Here is a 24,077-nt window from a genome sequence, read left to right as displayed (position 1 = left end):
GTACACAAATGGAAGAGCTGATCCTTACATTTTTGTCCTATGTTTGTATTCAGATAGAAATCCCAGAAATACAGGGAAGCCTCTGGCAGAATAAAGTAACTGAAAGCTGTGGTGATTCTTGAAGAAATTTTCAGCATGTTCTAATTGATTGTGTTAGGATGAAGTGTTTCCATGTGGATGCTCCCATAGAATCATAGAATGGTAAGGTTGGAAGCGACCTCTGGAGATCATCTAGTCCAACCCTCAGCGTAGCCCGTACAGGGATTGAACCCGTGACCCTGGCATTAGCAGCACCATGCTCTAACCAACTCCATGATGCAAGAAGTCACCTCTAATCTTCAGAGAAAATCTTTTTTGACCTGCAACAGATGTTGTAGAGAGATAATGTTTAAAGATATCTTGTGTAATAACTTTGAGGAGAATATTATGAATTAGACAAATAATTTCACATAACCTTAAGTTGTTTAAAAATTTAAATTGTTAGTTTATTATTGATAACATAATGAAAAACTTTTTATATTTTAACATCATACAAACATTGTATATTCATGTGCAGACTCAAAGCACAATATATGTGGTTRCTCTCAGTCTGTTTCAAAAGCAATTAAGCTGGTGTAAGAAGTTTTTAATGGAAAAAAAACTGAAAGGGCATTTTGAGACGTTGGTTCCTGATTTGGTAACTGCATCAAATAAAATAGTGACYGCATTACACGTCCGTGAATAGCAGCTTGGATACCCCTCTGTAGCACTCYGTGGCATGGCATGCCTACTAGACTAGCAGTCCTTTCCTTCTTCCCCTAATCATCTTTGAGACTAGGCAAATTTCTGTCCTGTTGTTTTATCCTGTTCAGCTCCTTCTACCATGATTTCTGGTCRAAGGAGTAAGACTAGTCTTGACACTATTTCTAAAAGCTACCTAAAACAGTCTTACTCCCTTGTAGAGCAACAAATTGCTGCAGCATTCCTGATATCATAAAATGAAAAAGCCCACATAAGATCTGATCTTAGTTCTTGTGTGTTACAATTCGTGTTGTTACTTGAAATTTTTACCTCTTATGAATGAGGTAGAAAGGTAAAAGATGAGTTTTTACCTGAATATGATTTAAATTTCAACTACAAAATTGGTTAAAATGCTTTCCTGTGATGTTGGCTCTTTTTTTTCCTGTTCATTAGCTGTTTCCTTAGCGAGTTGCTCGGTAGTTCCGTCTTCAGTTCTCCGTTGCATTATGGCATCTCTCTCTGATATTAAGTCTTGCATTATCAAGTCTGTTCCAGGTGCCTCCTTGGGCATCTTCTGCCACGTTCCTGCCCCAGTTGGCCATAAACTGTTAACAGCCAGAAAATCACCGTTGCTCCTGGGCAGACGTTTGCCTTGTTTAATTTTTTTGAGATAGGCCATTTTGTTTGCTATTACGACCGTTGATAGAAATAAGAAGGTGCAGATAAGCACGAGTACTGCTATTATAATGAAGCAAATCAGTATAAGAGGCTTATTGTCTTCACACGTTTCTTTTGTTATTGTAGTCTTGGGTTTTGCAGTATTCCTAGGTCCTCCAGTAGCAGAAACTGTTGGAGGATTTGGGACCACTGTTGAAGATAAGGATTGAGAGGTGGCAGGCTGCATCTCAAAAGTAGCCGTTGTTTTGCTGTTGAAATTGCTGCYTAAAGGCAAGTTTGTACTAGCTTCAGTTGTGTTCAGGCTTCCACTTGGGTTTGGGCTGATAGAATTCCAGATATCGTTTATAACCCTGGGATGACCAGTATGATTTGCACTTACATGCAAATACAAAGAAAAGATTACCACAGCAAAGAAAGCAAAATGTTGTTTACTGTGTCTCTTTGTCTTCATCTTTCTGCTTAGTCACCTGCAAAATAGAAATTGTAGCATTAGTTTAGTAAATTTTAGTTCTTGGAGGTTTGAGTCAGACTTCTTATAGAATAGTAGACAGCTCTTTGTGTGACAGATATATGTTGTAACTTGACATGTTTAGTTGACATAGGAGGAGTTCAGCTACTTGGAAAACTAGAAAAAATAGGTGATCTGGATYTTCATCTCTGCTAAACTGACAATATGTGCCTCACAGAAAATAAAAAGATTAAAAGAGAACATGGAGTGAAGTAGAGACAGGGAAGTGTTAAGTACTCAGTGGTGTGTAAATGTAGATGCAGACTGTCATAGTTCCTTCTCTTTAAAGCTAACCATGTTGCATCTTTAAGTTCCTCACTTCTGCTTTTACATGGTGAAGGGAGAAACCCATGTAAAATTTACTAAATATTTCCATAAGTGACAGCACTAACTTTAACTGGTCACATTTCTTAGCGTAGCTGTCCAAGTATTTCATGAATGCTTAGCCAAAGCTTTCTCCTCTAGTTTGTCTGCTTTATTACAGGATATGTAGCCAACAGGCAGTATATCACAAACGTGCTCACAACGTTCTACTCACCAAGTTTTCTCACAAATACACTTCAAAGACTATTTTCTTTAAAACTTCTGAGATTATGCAAATAATATTACTGTTAGCATGTTGCCTTTTATATTGGCAGATTATGCAAATTTGTACCATAATTTCTACCTATAGAAACAGTCCAGAGGACAGGAAAGAGGTCTTGGGGTCACTCTGGTACTAAGGTAGTCACTCTAATGGTGACAGATTAGGCAAGCAGTGAACTTCTAATTCTGCTGCTTCAAGTTTGCAGGAATGAGATGCTTTCAGAGCTGAAGGCTTATTATCCCATCAAATATCTTTCACTTGTCTGTATTAATAGAATGAAAAGTTTCATTTAAGTGTTATGTCTTGTTCAAATATGAATACTATAAAGAATGACCAAAAGTAACACTGCTATTTTCTATTACATTTATTTTATTTAATTTGTATTACATTTCTTTCCAAAGCTAGTAATAGTAATGATTAAAAAAAAAAAAAAAAAAAAAAAAAAAAACTATGTGCTGGTAAGCTTAGGTAGTTTTGAAATATGCTAGGAAATGATTACTTTTGGTCATAGTCAAAAGTTAGCATGCCTACCAAAGAACGTAATATATTCACTCAAAAATCAGAAAGATGAACTTACCTATCTTTGCAAAATCTGAACGGCAGGCCACGTTGTCAAAATCCTCCAGCAAAATGAAAGCAGTGATATGCCTGATGTGTAACCAAAGAAAAGCATGTGGGGCTGCCTCCTCGCATTACAAAGGAACAACAAAGGATATGTGTATCTTTTCAGTTCACCCATAAGCATAAAGCTAGGCTCCGTTCTGAGATGAATCCTCATCTTTAAGTTTGAACCAGAAACAGTCTTGGTAATCAACTACAGCCCAGGTAGAATTTTTATCTATATGGTTCAGGTTGTAGCATACTTTAGCTTTGTAGTGTACTTTTTTTTTTAGCATTTTAGAATTTAGAATTCTAGAATTCAGAATTTTAGTTTGAGATTCATTTGCCAGGACAGTACAGATACACTTCAACATTTAATGTTACTGACTGAGAGTTGCAGCTCTATTTCTGCCTGCTCCTTCCAAGAGTACAGTAATTCCACAGTTAATTGCAGTGTTCTGCACCAGATGCGTTTTTCTCAAAAATAAGCAAACTGATAAGGGCTTCGCTTAAAATTAACAGAGTAAAGGAACTGACTGTTAAAGAGCTGTTCTTCTTAGCTCAGCCTTTCGTGCCTAGGTATTGACAGGGTTTTCTGTTAGTGCACAGTAAGATCTGCAATGCAGGGGAGCAACAGAGCTAAGTAGCGACTGTCACTGTTAATTCTTTTTTTGGAGTCTGCTTATGAAAAATCTTTAACATTGCTGAAAATACAAATGTCATTTAACTTCCTTAATTCAATATATGGTGATATTTTTGTCTATTGTTATCATCATCATAAATTAGTGTATTTGAATTACGTGAGCATAGTTGCATATAATTTTCTACGAAATCTAAGAAACTTTTGACATTTAACTTAAAATAGGAGAAAAAAATGTGCACTTACCTTTTCAAGCTGAAGTAAAAATAAAAGTAGTATTGCAGATTTTTACTTCTTGAACAGTAAGCATTCTTTATGTATATATTCACTGTCAGGACGCAACCATTAATGTAAAGCAAATCAACTTAGATGATGCTCATATTTCTTAAACAATTCTGTAACTGAAATTGTATGTCGTTTACTCTAAGTGGAGAGCTAAAACCACAGAGATGACACACTTCCTTTCTGTAACAACCATACCATGACATGTTAGAGGGGAAAAACACCAACTTGCCCAAATTAGCTTTCAGAACAACAGGAAGTAACACAGGAGAAAAAAGTCTCATAGGCAGACAAGTATTCTACATTTATGAAGTTTTTCTCGCTTGTTATCTGTGCTCGGGTGGCTTACCTCCAACGGTGTTGGGAGCAGGGTTCCATTGCGATCACAGCTACCTGTATTCCTAAAGTATTTATTAGGTCTGTGCATAGTCTGTTGGTTTGCTTGAAAGACTTGAGGTGATGTTCACTTGAAAGAATTAAAGGCATTTAGAAGTACTGTAGATGTTCATAAGCTACTGTTAAGTGTGATTTTTATATATATATAAATATATATATATACATATGTAATAAGAATTTTTTTATTCCTCCCAGTTAAATTTTACCTGCTATGATACTGGAAATTTGGTTTAGGCACATCCTAGGTCCAAACTTAAAAAATTCAGAGTATTATTAAATAAGAACAAAAGGTTCTTAATCTTTTAGATTAATGGAATGTTCTCCTGGGAGACCTAGTTCATAGGCACATCCTCTGTCCTACTCTGAGGGCCATTCTTAGAAGCACTCAGCCAAGCATTAGAGTGCGTTTTGTGCTGCAGTCTATAGCAAATAAAATGAGTAGAAGATCCTTTGAAATAATTTTCTGTGGGTGCTTAGTTAGAACAAGGCTTTTTCTGCATATAAAAATAGATGTAACTTGAATCCCTAGAAAAATGAGTAAACTGGAGTTTGAAGGACTATAGTATTTTATTTTTATTTTGAAAGAGACTCTTAACTCTTTTCTGTAATTCAGTTTTGATTTGATTGATGTGCTATTGCTCTCCAGCATGGATTTTATTTTTTCCCTTTGTTTGAGAAGTTGAATAAACCTGCTGTCTGTCTGAAGATTGCTTATCTCTATGGTGGCTTGCATGGCACTTCAAAAAATGTAAATTGAATCAATGTCAAACTTGAGCCTCTAGTTTAAAGCCTAGTATGACAGATGAGCCATGGCTGAATAATCACCTTGGTACCAGTCCATTAGCATTGTTATGGATTTATGACCGTTTAGGATTATATTAAAGATCAATCTGTTTTAGTATAATAGTATGTCTAGTATACCACTGAAATATTTGTAATATGGATGTAACAAGTGAACCATGTCTTTCCTCTTTTCTTRCAGGTTCAAGACTGGTCAGATCAATGGGGATTTACTGATATACCATGTCCTGCTAACTCTGAAGCCATACTATGCAAAGCCATATGAGATTGTAGTGGATCTCACACATGCTGGCCCCAGTAATCGTTTTAAAACAGATTTTCTTTCTAAATGGTTTGTAGTTTTTCCAGGCTTTGCTTATGAAAATGTCTCAGCAGTTTTTATTTATAACTGTAATTCTTGGGTCAGAGAATACACCAAATACCATGAAAGGCTTCTGACAGGTTTAAAAGGAAGCAAAAGACTTATTTTCATAGACTCTCCAGGGAAATTGGCAGAGCACATTGAACATGACCAGCAGAAACTCCCAGCAGCTACCTTGGCTTTGGAGGAGGACTTGAAAGTGTTTCACAACGCTCTCAAGCTAGCTCACAAAGACACCAAAGTTTCTATTAAAGTAAGGCCTCTTTAACTCTCTTTCTATTGAATTCTTATATTTTGATAAGGATTTGAATATGATTTTACTGTCTCTTAATTCTCCTCTGTAGGGTCTTGAGGAAAAAATCCCGATTTATTAGTATGTACGCTTCCGGAAGCATAGCATTTGTTACGRTTTCTTATGTTTAACTGTGTAAAATAGAAGTGTCAGATTCTTTTTGTGCTCTTTGGGTTGTTAACCAATGATGCTGAAACATTTTTCTGCTCTACTTTTAAGGTTGGGTCTACAGCTGTGCAGGTGACATCAGCAGAACGAACAAGAGTCCTGGGACAAACTGTGTTTTTAAATGATATTTACTATGCCTCAGAAATTGAGGAAATATGTCTTGTTGATGAGAACCAGTTTACCTTGACCATTGCCAACCAAGGCACACCACTCACTTTCATGCATCAGGAATGTGAAGCCATTGTTCGGTCCATCATTCATATACGGACACGGTGGGAGTTGTCACAACCAGACTCCATCCCGCAGCACACTAAAATTCGCCCTAAAGATGTCCCTGGAACACTGCTGAACATAGCACTACTCAACCTGGGAAGCTCAGACCCCAGTTTGCGGTACAGATCTTTTAAATTAACACCACCTTTGGTCAAAAATGTGAATTCTTTTTTTCTTCTTTTCAAGATTTTCTTGAGGTTTCTTGAGGTTAACAAATCTCTTGAACAAAAGAGTTTTTCTTTCATCACAGCTCCACAAATAAAATACACTTTTTAATAAGTCTAAGATTTTCTAAAGAAAGATCAGCTTCTCTGTGTCTGAAGAAAGACATTCATATTGTCTGAGTAAGTGAAAATGTTAAGGAAGTTCAATTTCTACTTGTAAAGAGACATACTTATTCTTTGCAACATATGTTTATTAGGTAGACTTGATTTTCATGGTGTTGAACTTCTTGCTTAGTAATTTTGGAGCTGTATCCCTTAGATCAGRGCAGGATCTTGTCAGAAAGGACTATCTTAAAATGGGTAGTGACTTGGTGGAAGCTTTTGGGGTCCTTGGCTTCTCTCTCCCAGCAGCAGTTCTTGGAAGTACTTAGAATTTCCCAGGACTGAATGCCTCCCTAACAAGTCCAATACAGAATCATTCAACCATAGTCTTTAACCTCGTGAGAGATTGTTTGAAACAAATGGATGAGTAACCTAATTCACTTCTCCAAAGCAGGTGCTGTTGTGTCTGACCCTTAATGAATGCAGGAAAAAAGTTCAGGTTTTAAGTGTAGTCACTTATATAGCAATATTGATTTGATGTTTAAAATGTCAGTATAACCACTGTGACGTTTTAGTGTAACACCTATACTTTAAGATATATGAGAAAAGTATTACAAGTCGCATTGTCTGTTTTGTTTCAGGTCTGCTGCCTATAATCTTCTATGTGCCTTAACCTGTACCTTTAATTTAAAGATTGAGGGCCAGTTACTGGAAACTTCAGGTCTGTGTATTCCTGCCAACAACACACTCTTTATTGTGTCTATTAGTAAAACTCTTGCAGCTAACGAACCACATCTTACCTTAGAATTCTTGGAAGAGTGTATTTCTGGATTTAGCAAATCTAGTAAGTAACAGTAGTATTGCATAGTGCTAACCATGAATTTGAAAAGCTTTAAGTTGGTAGCTGTCTGTCTTAGTTAATTAAACTATCTCATGTTACTGAGTCGCAGTAAGTTTAAATTGCAAATGTTTTCTAGAGCAGTTTAGATGGGTTTTCAAGATTGTCTTTTTGTATCTGTTCGTTAATAATCAAGTTGTATAATCCTCTGAAGCTCAGCAGGGTCATGAAATGGACTGGGATCTTTCGGAGCAAAAGCATTACTTCGTTTGCATGTTTGAATGTGCCCTTTCATTTCTGATGAACTAAATTAAAAAAAACCCTGCTTTTTATATTCTGAAATTAATGTTGGAACAAGCTTCACTAGACATCTCAGTGGTTTGGAATAAATAGGTTAATTCAGAGAGCTCACAATACAAGCTATTTGTTTCATATGGCTGTTGATGATTTTGTACAGTATGGTCTATAGATCCATATCAGGTTGTTACTAATCCATCAGAAATTAATTCACCAGAAATACTGCAGAACAAAACCCAGTCTGATGTCCATGATAGTGACAGTTTTGAACTCTAGAAGATATATGCACAGAGGGGTTACGAGGCTTATCATTTAGATCCTGTCAGATTATTTATATCTCTTTTAATTGTAAATCTAGTTCTGTTCCATTGTGTTAGTAGTCCTTTTTACCAGGAATAAAACACCAACTTTAGTGTTGAAAACTGTTTAAAATATGTTCTCAAGATTAAGAAAAAAAAATTATCTTAAGTTCTGTATTATACTGAATTAACATATCTTTATCTCATAGCTCTTAATAGGGTATTAAAATGTCAAAATCTCCTTGCCAGATACCTACGGAAGTTTCTTGGATGTTATTATTAGAGTATGTTCCTTTTGAAGCTTTTCTGTTTGCCAGTAGCATTTGCTCAGGTGTCCCACCAAGTTTCATTCACCTGTTACAGAGAGTAATTATTTTATACAATGAAGTTGAAATGAAAAGGGCTTGCAAATAATTTACATATAAATAGAGACCAATGTTGGATTTGTGTTACAAAGTGAATTTTTATTTCAGGTATTGAACTGAAACATCTTTGTCTGGAGTACATGACTCCCTGGTTATCAAATCTGGTCCGATTCTGTAAACACAATGATGATGCCAAGCGCCAGCGAGTCACTGCTATTCTTGATAAGCTTATAACAATGACAATAAATGAAAAACAGATGTATCCTTCCATTCAAGCTAAGATATGGGGAAGTCTTGGACAGGTACAGGTTCTCCATGATTTATTGCAATTTATATATGAGCAGCAAGTTATAGTATTTTTAATCACATAAATGTTGATACAGAAAAATGAAGTGGATCTTGATAGGACCAAAGTATGTTAGCTATGTGGAGAGAAGAGCATATGTTTCTTTTCTACAAAATTACCAAATCAAATTATCTATCAAATTATTAACTCTGAATTTAAGGAACATGTTCTTGGTCCCTACTGAGAATTGAAAATTAAAGATCTCTGGAATTAGTCATAAATTTCATCAAAACCCCTGAATGCACTAGTATTGAGTTGAAAGAACAAATACTTGTATATTCAGAGGTATGTTAGGCTTATGGCATGAGAGAAATTTTCTTCTGTTCTGCGCTTTGAACTTTTAAAACAAACATTTTGATTAAAATTAATAGAATGTAAAACCTCCTTTAATTTAACATTTTAACCAATTTATGGCCTCATTCTGCTTCCCAAGAAAAGAAAAATGAAGATAAAGTTGCCATTCATGAAGGAAACTTCCAAGAAATGAGACCTGCTTTACTTGCCATGACTGTATGGCTTGATCACAAGCTTCTTATCAACTTTATTATCGTACTTTGTCTTTCTTTCCCTTTTTTTTTTTTTTTTTTTTTTTTTTTTTTTTTTTTTTTTTTTTTTTTTTTTTTTTTTTTTTTTTTTTTTTTTTTTTTTTAACTGATATAGCCCATCATCGCAAAATTAGTTTTGGAGAACATGGGGAAATTCTCAAATGGATGCATGGACACATTTTCTTATTTGATCCACTTAGGCTAATAAATAAACGTACTTTGCAAAATTGAATCACACTGAGAGCAATGTGATTGTCATGTCCAGTGTGAAAGTACATTAGCAGTTAAATATGGAGAAAGTGAGAGGATGAAATATTCCACAGAAGTTGGTGGGAATTTTATTATTGACTTAGTTGATCCAGAATTTCAACCAAGTTTATGAACATAAAAATTATATAAAAGCTGAAGTTGAACTGTACTGAAATAGAACTAATCCTAGCCTACATATCACATTCAGATAGTTCTCTCAGCACTTCCTCAGATTTGATTCTTAACAGCCTATATTAAATATGTGAGTTTTTTTGTACCTGCTAAGAAAAATGTTTATTAGTAGCTGTACCATGCATGGCTAGTCCTCTAAGGAAAATCGTGATGGATAAAATCTTAGTTACACCTGGGAAGTATGGGATCAGGGTTTCCCCTTCAAATCCAGTTTCTTATTWGTATTAGTACTTTATGAATAGTTCAGATCTAAAATGGAAAATAAAATAGAAATAATACAAACCACATTTCAGCCTCTCCACAGTTGTGAAGCATGCATTTCAATTTGGAGTAAATTCTAATAGAATTCATCTTTGTGCTTCTACTATTTAAATTAGGCTTTTTTTTCCAAAAGGATAACAAATCACTATAACAGATGCTCTAAGTTATGCTAGTTATGTATCTTAAACTAAAAATGAATAATTGCTTATTCAAAAAGCTGTTTACTGCATACAAATGAAGTTATTTAACTAATATTAACAGGATTTTTTTCTCTAACAGATAACAGATCTACTTGATGTAGTGCTGGACAGTTTCATCAAAACTAGTGCCACAGGAGGGTTAGGATCCATAAAAGCTGAAGTTATGGCAGACACAGCTGTAGCTCTTGCTTCTGGAAATGTGAAATTGGTTTCAAGCAAAGTGAGTGCTTCTTTGCCTTAACTTCCCCTTGTATAATATTTTTTACCTGAAAAAATAAGGACACAGTGCTTTCTGTTAACTAAGTACAGGCAATAAGGCAACAACCATTATAAAATGGGTTCCTAGCAACAGAGTAGTTCCAGTGTTAAGTTATAGTGGCTTTGACTGAAATCTTTAGCTCTTCTCTTCATTTGATTAAAACAAATGGTTGCTCTCTTTCAGGTAATTGGAAGGATGTGTAAAATAATCGACAAGACCTGTCTGTCTCCAACTCCTACATTAGAACAGCACCTAATGTGGGATGATATTGCTATTCTAGCACGTTACATGCTGATGCTCTCCTTTAACAATTCCCTGGATGTGGCAGCACATCTCCCCTACCTCTTCCATGTAGTCACTTTATTGGTGGCTACTGGCCCCCTTTCTCTCAGAGCCTCCACTCATGGTCTGGTTATCAACATCATTCATTCTCTGTGCACTTGTTCACAGCTTCACTTTAGTGGTAAGTTTTTGTCAGGTATTACATTAAGTTGATTGCTCCTCTAGTTTGTTTTAAGAAATATTTGAGGTGTCTTTTCTTCGCTTTCATGAAGTCATTGTATATCATACCACTAATGGGACTAAGATGTCTTTTCAAGTTGACTCTGAAGATAGGAATCCTAATGTAGAAAAGGATAGAAAAGGCCAAGTTGCTTTGGGATTGATTGATTTTTCATTGCAATAAAGTTAATGGAAATTATCTGTGACTACCAAAAGTTAGAAAAATATAAATAAGTTGAAATACTCTTTACTGTAACAGTTCTGAAACAACTTTGCTTTTTGGCATGTAAAACAATAAAATACCTGCTGAGAAGAGTAGCTGAAGCAAAGGGAGCTTGCATTTGAACCAGAATGAGAATATAAGGTAGAATAGGTAACAGCATGGAGTTTTTTATGGTGATTTGGTTAAGAGCAGCTGCATAATGAAAATTGTTTATATAACTGGCTTCCAAAAAAGGGAAAGAAGTAAGTATCAGTGAGTATCTGTAATGCAGATAAAGGAGAAGATACTCCTGTGCTAAAACCAGCTGATGTTCCTCTTTTGAATGGTTGCATAATGTGGTAACAAAAATATCGATTACATAAGGCAGTTGTGAAACTATACTATTAAAGCAGATACTTTGCATATTGCTGTATTTTAGCAGTCCTAAAATAATTAAAAGTTAAATGCCTATATTAACAAAGAACTATATATTTACTGTCGCAGAAGTACAGTATAAAACCAGGCTTGATGTTGTGCAGAAATATTTACATGTTTATGTAATCTTGTTTTTTAAGCATGTGGAGGGTCATTTGATACATGTATGGAGAGAATGAGAGAGCATCTGCATGTGGCTAGAGAAACACACACATGCACGCATGCTCTCTCTCACACTCTTAAAAAAAAAAAAAAAAAAAAAAAAACCACCACGCTTTGCCCTGAGCCCTGGAGCGAAAGACAAGCCTTCCTGTTTAAGCAGTGAATTTGAAGAACACTGAAATGAAACGAAAGTTCATATTTGTAAATATATTCACTGCTGGTAGCAGGAGCTGCATTTTCCCAAGGGCTCAGCTCTGTATTTTCTTCCGATTTAAATGGCTTTCTTCACTTCAGGGACAGAGCCAAAAATAGAATTTGGTTGCCGCTTGAACTCCCAGGACTGTTGGTATTTCCAGACAGGAACTCTCCAGGTTTCCATTTTGGGAACCAATTTGAGGAGCAACCTCACAGAACCACTTTTTTAATCAAATTTCTTTCTCCCTCTTTTAGCAACACAYGTTCCTGGTGCCAGCAGTTGCAGCAGTCTGTAAAGCAGATCACAGTTCTTATGGCACACGCAGAGACAAGTAGCAAAGAAAACAGAATTGGAATGTGCAAAATAATATCTAGGATGATTATCAACTTTTGTTTTCATGGGAGGGCGATCTCAATAGGGTTTAAATGTGGGTTGAATTTCAATGTGTTAAATCTAATATCTAAAAAATTTATTCAACAGAGGAGACCAAGCAAGTGTTAAGGCTGAGTTTGACTGAGTTCTCTCTGCCCAAATTTTATTTGCTGTTTGGAATCAGCAAAGTGAAATCAGCAGCAGTCATTGCCTTCCGGTCCAGCTACCGAGACAGGTCGTTCTCACCCGGTTCCTATGAAAGGGAGACTTTCGCACTGACTTCCCTGGAAACTGTTACGGAAGCTTTGCTGGAGATTATGGAGGTAGGTGGTTTAAAACAAAATGAATTTTCCATAGGGGAAAATGGCATTACTTATACTTCCATGCAGGCAAACAGTGTAGTGAGATGTACCCATGATGTGGTAAAAACTATTTATTAGCTGGCTTCTGAGAGCTAAAATAACTACAAGTTCTGAATTTTAAAAATACTTTGTCTTAATATTACATTTATTCAAACAATGTAATTCTTTTTAGGCTTGTATGAGAGATATTCCTACATGCAAGTGGCTGGACCAGTGGACTGAGCTAGCTCAAAAGTATGTTGTAGATCACAAAACGTAACCCCTAACCGCCTGTGTAGCGCGCTTACAATTCTCACTTTTTTTATTATACAGCCTGTTTGTGCATATGTTTGTTTAATATAGTGTACTTTGTTTCTTCACAGGTTTGCATTCCAATATAATCCATCTCTGCAGCCAAGAGCGCTTGTTGTCTTTGGCTGTATAAGTAAACGTGTGTCTCATGGACAAATAAAACAAATAATCCGAATTCTTAGCAAGGTATGTGGGTCTATGTCTGTTTTCCTCTGTGACTCATAAAATAATCTAAAATGTTTATCTTGCCATGAAATGTAGAACTCAGAATAATTTGAGGAAAAATACATTCTTCTGGTGTATTCTTATACATTACATTCTGCCTAATAGGAATTTTAGTTTTTGTTACCCTAGCTTTTTGCTTTAAATCAATTTGATGGCAGTAAGTTTCATCAGTGCTGCTGTTTCTAGAATAAAAGTGGTATTTGTCAATGTTGAACTTACAATTCAAGACACTGAGATTGATCCAGAAAAATCAGTATTTATAGAAATGAAAAATTTTGTGTTCCTTTTTCAAGGAAGTTGTTAATGTATTGTATTAAAAGTAAATGCAATAAAGAACGAACCATTTATATACACGAAATTCGAAACAGACTACCTAGCTTGGGAACTATGTCCATGTTTTCTAAAGTACATTGTCTTCCATAGCAGGTGAACAATGTGCTGGAGGTGTTTCCTTAAGTATTTTAGACATATTTCATAGACATAAAATTTAACTGAATAGTGTCTGAATTGTAGGAGAATTATTCTCTGCATTTTACATTCTGTCTAGCACCTTAACTTTTTTTAATACGTTGTGCAATACACATATCACTTCTTTCTGTATCTTAATTTGTAAAATTCTTTGAGAATGCTTTTAAAATGAGTTCAAGTTTCATAAACTAATTGAGAGCTACACTTACTGTTTAGAACTTTGATCTTTTTACAGAGCAAAATCTAATTATGGGTTCTATTTCTTATTATTACTTTTTCTACGAAAAGGGACTTGAGAGCTGTTTAAAAGGCCCTGATAATTACAACAGCCAAGTTCTAATAGAAGCTACGGTTATAGCACTCACCAAACTGCAGCCTCTTCTTAATAAGGTAAACATACGGGTTTTTTAAGAGTAAGCCGGGAATAGTTACTGTAAATGAAAATTATAATTCTGGGTGTCGCCTCAAAAAAGCAATGTATCCAAAGTTCACACCTCACTACCACGACTTGTGTTCAGAAACCCTACGTATGGGATAAATGTTGTAGAAGAGTGAATGTGGGACTTGTGCAAAAACTTTAAAACTGGTTTAGAAAGTATCATTCTGCTTCATCAAGCTGGGCAGAAGCCAGGTAGGCAGAGACCATACTGTAGTCTATCTGTCTTTCCAAAAGCTCTTTGGTCTTGACTTTCAAATGTATGACTGCTAATATATGCCTTTCAGGTCATGGCTTGTAATGAATGCTAGTCCCATTTGAGTTGAGTTTAGCCATCTGTGTATTCAAGTTCTTAACTTGAAACATAGCAGCAAACCAATAGGCACACCATTATGAAACACCTTGGAAATTCCTTGTGGAATTGTCTTGTCGGACACAGCTAAAAGGACACAGTTCATTTAAAAGAAGGGCCAGTTCTTGAAAGGGATTTCTGGAGAGCGTGATTGGATCTGCAACTTCTCATTTGTTAGAGACGGTGTATTTGAAAATATCCTCAAAAAAGAAATTAACTTTGGTATGTGAAAGGCTTGTTTAATATGCTTGTTTGACTTTCACATAGCCAAAGATTTTAGGCACAGTTTGTTAATCTTCTTGATTTCACTCTGTTTTGCTCTTTGCATAGGCTGTGTTGTCTGGGCCATCTGGTAGCATTGTAGCATTTAAAACAGTAAGTCCCAGCACTAATGGCTGTGATATGCTACTTGAACTTCTGATGATTTCTTTCCTTTCTATTAGTATGCCATGACCTTACCCTGGAAATGCAGCTGACAACTAACTTAATTGTCCTTTACAAGCATCCTGGTCCCCACTGTTTGTATTGCACGTTATTTCCACATACAGTGTTTTGCAGAGAGGATTACAATGCAGAGCCTCACATATGTTTGCTAGTAAAGAAGACTTGTTCGTATCAAATGTGCTGTATAAGGGGTCCAGGATTTGTTGAATGCCAACTCTTGCATACCTGTTCAGATTTAGAGATGAAATTGCCAGCCACTTACATATGCAGAATTGCAATCTATTTTCATGCGTTCTCAAATTGGTAATGAAAGATGCATTATTGTTCAGTCTGGTGCAGGGCAAAATCCATCTGATGTATTTGTGAGTCAAGGAAGGGATGTAAGAGAAAAGCAATGTTATGTTTTTTTAAGAAAAGAAAAACAAACAAAAAAGAGAAAAGCTTGAAATTAATTTTCTTTGAACTTTCACCTGGGAAGTGCGTCAAGATTACAGGTTGATGTGAACATCCGTTTGTTCTCAAGCTGGACATGTTTGAGGACAGAATTTGCTACAAAAAGGATAGTAATATATGGCATATATTAAAACATGTATTAGTCCTATTTCAGTTATAGGAACTGTCTTGAAAATGAAATCATGGTGGTTTTCTTCTTCCTTCTAGGACTCTCCTATGCACAAGGCCCTCTTTTGGGTAGCTATGGCAGTACTCCAGCTAGATGAAGTAAACCTGTATTCAGCAGGTACAGCATTACTTGAACAGAATTTGCATACCTTGGATAGCYTTCGTGTATTCAATGATAAGGTAAGCAAGCCCTCTGTTAGTAATCAACTGTGGTTAAACCTCAGTTTGTATAAGCAATTAGATCTGTTAAAAAGGGGAAAAAATATCCTCATGATCACGAGTTACATGACTAAAACTGAAAATTGTATTGCAAATAGTGTCCCTTGAGTAACATCAAAAGTAAAACTGCAATGTAGACATGAAGCTTGTAGTATTTGTTCCAAACTGGAATGGAAATATATAGATATATTCTAGTCAAGTGTTTGATTTTTTTTTTTACATGTAAACTCTTAAAGTTACTGTATTTTGTCACTTTTCAAAAATTTGAGTTATAACTAAGTTTCAGTAAGATACTCTTGCATTTATTTTCCCTGGGTCAGAGCCCAGAAGAGGTGTTTATGGAGATCAGGAGACCACTGGAATGGCACTGTAAGCAGATGGATCATTTTGTTGGGCTAAATTTCAACTCCAACTTTAATTTTGCACTAGTGGGACACCTCCTGAAAGGTAAGAGTACATATATCTATTCATTTTACATGTCACACTCTTAATTCAGAACCAAAAGCAAGCCCAAGAATAAAGGAGGGGAAAATTGTGTGGTTGATTTTAAGTAACTTATTCCAGCTACTTAGATCACAGAATAGATGCAAGATTAAATTTACTTTGACTGAAGGACTCTGCTACAATCCCCATGAAGGTTATTAGGGTAGCTGAACTGTCATGGGATTCATGACTTCACTTGCTACTATTCTTTAGTTCTTCCTTTAAAAATATTTTCTTTCTCCATGTGTTTGACTGTATTCAGACTCTCTGTTATTTAGGAGATTGATTTGTGAGAAATAGATATAAGCACAGACATCTGAAATTATGTGATTTTTTGGAAGAGGGACATAATGCACTTTCAAGAAAAATTTTTCTCTGTTAATATTGCTTGCATACCCACTATATGAATTTTCCTGAGAACTTGCTGGAAAATATTTTAAGTATTTTAAAAACATTAATGCTTTATAAATATGCATTCAAAAATTAAACACAATATTTGGTTTCTTAACCTCGTTTCTTAGGGTACAGGCATCATTCTCCTACTACTGTAGCAAGAACTGTAAGGATTTTACATACACTACTATCCCTGGTTAACAAACATAGGAATTGTGACAAGTTTGAGGTGAACACCCAAAGTGTGGCTTACCTAGCAGGTAAAATAAAAAAAAAAAATAATGAAAAAAAATGCAACGTACTTTTAAAGTTGTGCTGACTGAAAAGGAATGGGGTATTGTGGGAATTCTTTGTGGCTTTAAGTTGATAAAAATTTTAGCAATGTTGCATATCAATGTAACTTTTATTGAAGATGGACCAGAGTTTGTGTTAGGCTGGGGCAGGTCAGTGGAAGCTCACTGCGTACTGATGGCTCACCAGGTGAGCAAGCTCAGCACTGAAGCTACCTTGCAACTTTCAAAATACTTCAGGGAGTCTGATGGGGTTTTTTGGATTAAATACTTAAGTGTGTGCCTTAAAGCATTCAAACTTCTAGTTGCCTAGAAATAGGAAATTTTGACCATGTGACGGGAGAACATTTACATCGGTAATTCTAACTGGTTGGGAAATCTAACTTTCTTTTTTTTTTTAATCACCTTTCAATCTGTATGTTTTGGTAAGGTGTGATTACATTTCAGGGGACTTCTTTGTACTAAGTAAAAAATTTAGGTTGATGGAGTATTGCTTGCATTCTTCACTGTATTCTTGGAAAACTGATGTTAGCTTTCTTTGATTTTTTAGCTTTGCTGACAGTATCTGAGGAAGTTCGAAGTCGCTGCAGCCTGAAGCATAGGAAGTCTCTCTTGTTGACAGATGTTTCAATGGAAAACGTTCCTATGGATACATATCCCATACATCACAGTGACACTAGCTATAGGTCAGTTATTTCACTTTTAGATAAGTCATCCTGATTTTAACATCTATTTCCTTTAGTAAATTAGCTTTAGAAAACCTATGGTGTATTGAAAACTAGAACCTACATTTATAAAGCTAAACTAATGTTCAGCTGCTTGTTAGTGGTTCGAAACCAATATGCTACTTATATTGTGCTCAAGTGTCACAGGGAAATTTGGGTACCAAGTTTTTATCAACTTCATTTTGAGATCCATAAAACTGTTTCAGAGCTTAACTGGTCTCGTGGTTCTTAAGCTTTTTGCTGACCCTTTCCACAAGACTTAATTTCACCCTATTTTTCATTTGTGTGTTGGAACAAAATTCTATTTGTCCTTTAGAGCCTTAAGGCCTATACTAAGTAATCACTTACTGCCATTCATTAGAAAATCTTGATGCCTGATATCCTGTCTCTGAACAGCCACAGAGATAAGTTAGGGAATCAACCTCTAAGTGACACACAGAGCCTGGTTTCTTGGTAAAGTCTATTTTTTTCTATCCAGTATGGAGTAGCTGATTATTAAATGTCATTCACCTTGCCTCATAGGTTGATTTGCATCTCTTCTATTTCACTGTTTGATTTTTTTTCTCTGGCATTCCATTTGTACTAGATTGTTAGTTTTCACTAGCTTAAACTTTTTTTGCAAGCAAAGCAATTGCTCTTTCTTAATGTGTATTTCTGGGAGATTAGTCTGTTAGGAAAGATCATTTTAATAAAGAATACTTTGACTAGTTGAATAATTTATGTCTAAATGTGCACAGTTTTAAGAGTTTTCTAATTAATTTCTCTGCACTTTCAGGACACTAAAGGAAAATCAACCATGGTCATCACCAAAGGGGTCAGAAAGACATCTAGCTGCCAGTTACCCGACAGTGGGGCAGATAAGTCCTCGAACACGAAAATCCATGAGTTTGGATATGGGGCAGCCTTCACAAGCCAACACTAAAAAGCTTCTAGGTTATTAAGATACCTAATTTGCTAATTTGTCTACAGGAAATTTCAGGAAATGTTATTGGGGAAAAAGTTTTTATTTGTTCTGGCTTTCAAGTGCCTGTTCCTGATTCAAAGGAATRTGTGCAGTTTCTATAAAATACATATTATGGAGCACTGTGCAGTTAAAGAGGACTAATCTAGCCCTTTTGATCAGAGAAGGGGGAGGAGTGTGAGTGATGCTCAAAATATGCATGTTGAAGTGGCAAAAACCAGATATTCTATATGTTAAAGATTCACAGTACTAATTCTTTGCCACCAGCCCTCTTCCAGCAAAACCAATAAGTTGAATACCTTAGCTTATGTTAGAAGAGATGGTTCTAAGACATTTCAGAAGTTTTTGAAGTAATCTGATTTTCAGTCGTGGCTTCTCAATGCATCAGAGTTACAAGCAAGGTTTTAATATTAGAGAAAAGAGATGAATCGTTAGTCATAACTTACAGTTACGCTTTTATACTATATGACATATATCGAAGAACAGAGGCACTTCTCTCATTACAATCCTATTACTGCTTCCTTTTCAGTAATCACATTCTGGCATGTTTATTCAGTGTAACATGTTGACCAGGAAACCATAGCATGCCCACAACTTACATATTTGAATAAATTGCATGCTATACTCATGTATTGTGAAGCATTTTGGAAACTGCGATGGAGAGCGGCATGGTGTGACTGTTATTTTCTCTACCACCACTGAGAATGGTGAAAATGTGCCCAGATTCCTATCAGTATGTTGTAGATAAGATATAACTTGGCCAGAAAAATACACGCCCTGCAAATCAGAAACACTTGCAGTATGGGTTTAGCTTTAATGTTTTTAATTTCCTGATAAATTGTTTTTAGGTACAAGGAAAAGTTTTGACCATTTGATATCGGACACAAAGGCTCCTAAAAGGCAAGACATGGAATCTGGAATTACAACGCCCCCAAAAATGAGGAGAGTAGCCGAAAATGATTATGAAATGGGTGAGAAACAGGACTAACATTTTAAGAATAATGCTGATTATAAATGCCTTGTGTATATACATATATATACAAAGGATTATTTCTAAATTCAATGTTTATTTGCCTGGGTTACTACAAGGTAAGGGATAAGTATTTTTCTTAATGTCATCTGGAGAGTACAGTCTTCTGTATCACTGGCAATTGAGATTTGAATTAGTTTGCTCAGTTTGCAGATCCAGAATAAGGAGCAGCTATAAATTACAGCATATAGGAGTGAAATGAAACAAACAAAATTTGACTTTCTTTAAGTGACTAAGCCTTAAGTGCAGATTTTTGCACAAGATGCAATATGACCTAACGCCTAGAATGCCTCTCTTCATCTTCTCCCCCATCTGCTTCCTGTGCCCCCACCCCCAATTGCAATGCAAGACCAGGGTTCTTCTGGCATATCTGATGTTGGTCTGCTGCCTGACCCTGACTATGTTACTTACCACCCCTGGGCCTGTATTTCACTGAATGAGAAATTGGGGTTATTTTTTTTACCATCTGATAATACATCCCATGTGACAATCTAGCACTACTAGTATTACAGCATTGTTGTTACTTTTACATTTTACGAAAAGGCTGGTGAACTCTGAGGTTTGTGCATGAGTGAAGTTGTTGTACAAGACCTAATTCTATTTTGATATTGGTTTATTGTGCTTTGAATGAGTTGCTCTTTTCTATCTGGCAGAAACCCAGAGAATATCACCACAGCAACACCCGCATCTTCGAAAAGTTTCTGTTTCTGAGTCAAATGTCCTCCTAGATGAAGAAGTTCTGACTGACCCAAAAATTCAAGCACTCCTGCTTACAGTTCTTGTAAGCCTACTTTCTGCATATTATTATGCATTATTTTCTGATAATCTTTTATTTTCTGAAGAAGCATATGTTCACTGCAGTATATCTAAATTGGCATAGATTAGAATCAGTATGTGATGTGTAATGGTATTCTTTTGTTACCATTCTTCAAACTTTCTAGGAATCACTTTTAGAAATAGATTTAAAAATCTGTAAGAGCAAATACTCAATTTTCATTATTCTGTCTTTTTTCTGTGAGACATGTCCTACAATTGTCTCCTTTTCCTGGGGGAGAGAGATCAGAAACTAATTTTATATAATAAAAGGATGTTATATATTACATTTTTGAAGTTAAAAAATTAAAATTGTAGGAATTCCAGCATAATTCAATTTAAAGTTTGRCAACTTGTTACAAAGCTTCCAGTATGATAGCACTTTCTTCAGTTGCACCAATAGTTTCTATTCCTAAAATAATGCAAGACTCAGTTGCACCAAAATATTTGCTAAAATAAAAACTATTGCTATTTTTCTCACATAAACATAAAATACTTCAACTCTGTGTCCAAACATGACATAAAGTAGTCTTCTGTAATGCTGCTTTTTTGGAATCCAGAGATCTTAAAACCTTAAACTACAATAACAAAAACATGAAGAAAAAAAAACTCCACCTCGTAACTTCTCAAATTTAATTAGAAGCTTGCTGATCTCATCCTTTGCATTGTGGCAGGCAACGTTAGTGAAGTACACTACTGATGAATTTGACCAGCGGATTCTTTATGAGTATTTAGCAGAAGCCAGTGTTGTCTTCCCCAAGGTCTTTCCTGTTGTGTAAGTATCTAAAACTCTTTTTATATTATGACTATGTTTTTCGTAAAAAGAAAAAAAAAACACACATACATGTGCACGCATACAAAATCTAGGTGATTGTTCATTTGTAGGTTAGTAGCTGAAATCTATCCTTGCCTTGTAGAGACAATTATCTGTAGCAATTTGAGACTTGTCCTTTTCCCTATGTTAATGAATTTAATTTTCTTACTAGAACAGGCATCCTCAGATATCACTGCTACAGATGGTACTCAAAAGTATTCTTCCATGTCAGAGCTTTAGGCAGGTTGGCAGAGCGTGGGAGAGCTCTGTACTGCTGTTGCTAGGGTGCCTGTCTGTGCAACCATCGGTTGTCTTCTAAAGCTTTCAGTGTTCCTGCCATTAGTCTAGTCTAATTTAGCATGGCTTTAGCAGTTATTTGGTACTGCAGAGAAACAAATTACATTTTAATATGTTCATATAGTTTATATTCAAGCCAATATAGCCTTTCTCCCTAGTCAGGTATGGATTTTTGATAGTACCACAGATGAATATCAAAACCAATTTGAAGTATAGTTCAAGATAATCTGTGGATATATTTCTTTAGATATCAGTTAAAAATAATATTCACAGTGTAGTCAGTGCATATTAGCAAAGCCCAGCTATCTGATATTAATTTGAGTAGATTTTTAAAACTGACCTGTGCCTGATTGAGAATACCATTTTTTTTTCTGGCTTTATGAAATAATGGTCAAAGTTCAGACAAGTTCTGTGAATCATTGAAATCACAATTTTAAGTAGCTGGGATTTGTATCCAAAAAGTATGCTAGGAAGCCTTGACTAGATTGCCCTCTCTCCCATTCTTCTAAGAATTCTTCTAAGCACATGATATCTAAGAGGATGCTTGAACTGTCCGTATTAAGGCTAGCCAATACTACCCATGGTTTGTTTTCAGGTCAGTCACGGCATGTAATTACCATATGTTGTTCTGTCCTTTCTACGTATGCTTAGATTGACTATCAAATGTTATGGGAATTCCACGTCCCAGTAATACAGTATGTTTAAAGCTGGATTGTTTTCAGAGGTTCAACTACCTCCCCAAGTTTATGAAGCTGCCTTGAAATTTCAGCTCTAAAATGTGCAAGTATCTACTGAAAATTCTTCAGTTGAAAAGAGGTAAAGCATTTGCAAAGTTTAGTGCTAGGTAGAGAGAATGCTGTAATGGGTTATGTTCTTACAGTTCTTCACTGTCTTAAGAGTCCTTACTGAACAGCTACAGGAGTTATATTCTGCTCCTAAAATCACAGGGAGCTTTAATAGCTGATTGTTAAAGTACAGTTTTGTTTAACTTAATGAAAAAAAATAAGCCACTGCTCTTTTTTTAGGCATAACCTACTGGATTCCAAGATCAATACTCTTTTATCGCTGTGCCAGGATCCAAACTTGTTGAATCCAATTCACGGGATTGTTCAGAGTGTTGTCTACCATGAAGAGTCTCCACCCCAGTACCAAACATCTTATCTACAAAGTAAATACCTTCCCTTTTTTAAGCTACTGTGTTCCAAGTTAGATTTACTAATAAAAAAAAGTCTCAGGAGTATTGCTGCCTTAACAAAATAATCAATTTTGTTATGTGGAATCTGTTCAACTTTATAAATCCTAGTAATTAAGAAGTGCTCATATATTGAACAGTTACTAACATGAATGTTAAGACTGCTTGTTGCAAGTGCATGTCAAAAATCAAGGTACAACACAATCTGCATGAGTAAACAGTAGAAAAGAAGTTGAAACTGTGTTCTGTTTCCACTAACCAAGTTAAGGGAAATACAAAACATGAATGGTGGTGATAAATGAAGGTTTTAAGTTAGGCTTGTAAATTAGGAGTTGATTTAATTATCTAGTGTTATTGGAAAATTCTGTAATGTTTTTTTTAGTGCCCCAGCTCCAATTGCATGTGACACTTAAACTTGAAATCTAAATATTTTTTTTTGACCTTTAACCAAAGACTTTCCAGGAATATCCATAAGAAACAGGTGATAATTGGGAGAGACTTGTAAATATTGGCATAATTTTTGAAGTGAGATATGTATTCATAGCTAAATTTATCATGTGAAATATCACTAAGAATATCTTGCATGACAGTTCTGAGTTTTTTTGCTACTGATCTATCTCATATGCAAATTAAAATGTCATCATTTTTATTTTATACAAGGTTTGAATAAAATACTGTTGTTCAGTTGTCTCATTTTAGAAAGTTGATCGTGCTTGCAAAAGCGTATCAAAATACTTAATTTCCATGCCTAAATAAATGCAGATGATGTACCACGTGTGATTTCTAGTTGTTTTCTGTTAATTATGAGACCTGTGTTTTTGTGGTAAAATTCAATTTGTTGTTGTAGGTTTTGGATTTAATGGGTTATGGAGGTTTGCTGGCCCGTTTTCTAAGGTAAGAACGATATTCTATATAGCAGTTTATCAGTGTTTTATCTTTGCTCCCTGTATAAAGTGCAATGGTGCCCCAGTAAAGATGCAAATAAATGTTAAAATATGGTACTGATATGAGCAAGGTAATCATCATCTAAGGCTGTCTTTTGTAGTTAATAAATAGTTTTCTGGCCTGCATCAGGTATTTTGATTGACTCTGTAAAGAGAATACTAAAAACATGGTAGTAATTACTGTCACATTACCAAATTTGTCAGGTGGTAAATACACTTTTTCAGTGCTTCCAAGCTCACTAAGAGGTCCTGGACATACAATACTATTCAGAAAATCTGTATGATATATATCTTAGATCTTACAGGATTATGGGATTGATAAAACCGATGTAACGCTTTTAATAATTTATGAGGTTCATGTAGGCTGGGGGTGTTCACCTTGTGAATAAAATTGCTCCTCCTTGCTGACTTCAGTAGTTCCTAGTGT

The 24,077-nt window shown here is 35.4% G+C and overlaps 2 protein-coding genes across 4 annotated transcripts in view; one reads left to right on the top strand and one right to left on the bottom strand.

The window, feature by feature from the left end:
- Positions 1 to 24,077, top strand: part of NF1 (neurofibromin 1) — a 112,827-nt gene that overhangs the window by 75,541 nt on the left and 13,209 nt on the right. For both annotated transcript variants that reach the window (XM_085310722.1, XM_085310721.1), the window contains 20 exons: positions 5,393 to 5,825; positions 6,084 to 6,424; positions 7,213 to 7,415; positions 8,479 to 8,672; positions 10,243 to 10,383; positions 10,606 to 10,885; positions 12,399 to 12,613; positions 12,825 to 12,886; positions 13,015 to 13,129; positions 13,925 to 14,026; positions 15,529 to 15,669; positions 16,029 to 16,155; positions 16,713 to 16,844; positions 17,425 to 17,560; positions 18,375 to 18,532; positions 19,409 to 19,531; positions 20,244 to 20,371; positions 21,078 to 21,178; positions 22,540 to 22,682; positions 23,554 to 23,600. In XM_085310722.1, the coding sequence (XP_085166848.1) occupies positions 5,393 to 5,825; positions 6,084 to 6,424; positions 7,213 to 7,415; positions 8,479 to 8,672; positions 10,243 to 10,383; positions 10,606 to 10,885; positions 12,399 to 12,613; positions 12,825 to 12,886; positions 13,015 to 13,129; positions 13,925 to 14,026; positions 15,529 to 15,669; positions 16,029 to 16,155; positions 16,713 to 16,844; positions 17,425 to 17,560; positions 18,375 to 18,532; positions 19,409 to 19,531; positions 20,244 to 20,371; positions 21,078 to 21,178; positions 22,540 to 22,682; positions 23,554 to 23,600 (3,322 nt within the window). The remainder of the gene's footprint in view (positions 1 to 5,392; positions 5,826 to 6,083; positions 6,425 to 7,212; positions 7,416 to 8,478; positions 8,673 to 10,242; positions 10,384 to 10,605; positions 10,886 to 12,398; positions 12,614 to 12,824; positions 12,887 to 13,014; positions 13,130 to 13,924; positions 14,027 to 15,528; positions 15,670 to 16,028; positions 16,156 to 16,712; positions 16,845 to 17,424; positions 17,561 to 18,374; positions 18,533 to 19,408; positions 19,532 to 20,243; positions 20,372 to 21,077; positions 21,179 to 22,539; positions 22,683 to 23,553; positions 23,601 to 24,077) is intronic.
- On the bottom strand, positions 284 to 4,103 carry EVI2A (ecotropic viral integration site 2A). 2 transcript variants are annotated; one of them, XM_085310765.1, is made up of 3 exons: positions 3,979 to 4,103; positions 1,092 to 1,865; positions 284 to 359 (listed from the first exon to the last, which is right to left on the bottom strand). In XM_085310765.1, exon 2 carries the CDS (start codon positions 1,847 to 1,849, stop codon positions 1,103 to 1,105), a length of 747 nt encoding a protein of 248 aa, XP_085166891.1. In that variant the 5' UTR covers positions 1,850 to 1,865; positions 3,979 to 4,103; the 3' UTR covers positions 284 to 359; positions 1,092 to 1,102. The 2 variants fall into 2 exon arrangements, with proteins under 2 accessions (XP_085166891.1, XP_085166890.1); XM_085310764.1 differs by lacking the exon at positions 284 to 359 and having other exon boundaries at positions 547 to 1,865.

The sequence above is a fragment of the Rhea americana genome, unplaced genomic scaffold (genome assembly GCF_003343005.1).
Source record: "Rhea americana isolate MKP2758 unplaced genomic scaffold, rheAme1 scaffold_325, whole genome shotgun sequence".
Classification (NCBI taxonomy): Eukaryota; Metazoa; Chordata; class Aves; order Rheiformes; family Rheidae; genus Rhea; species Rhea americana.
This window is presented reverse-complemented; position numbering and strand designations above follow the sequence as displayed.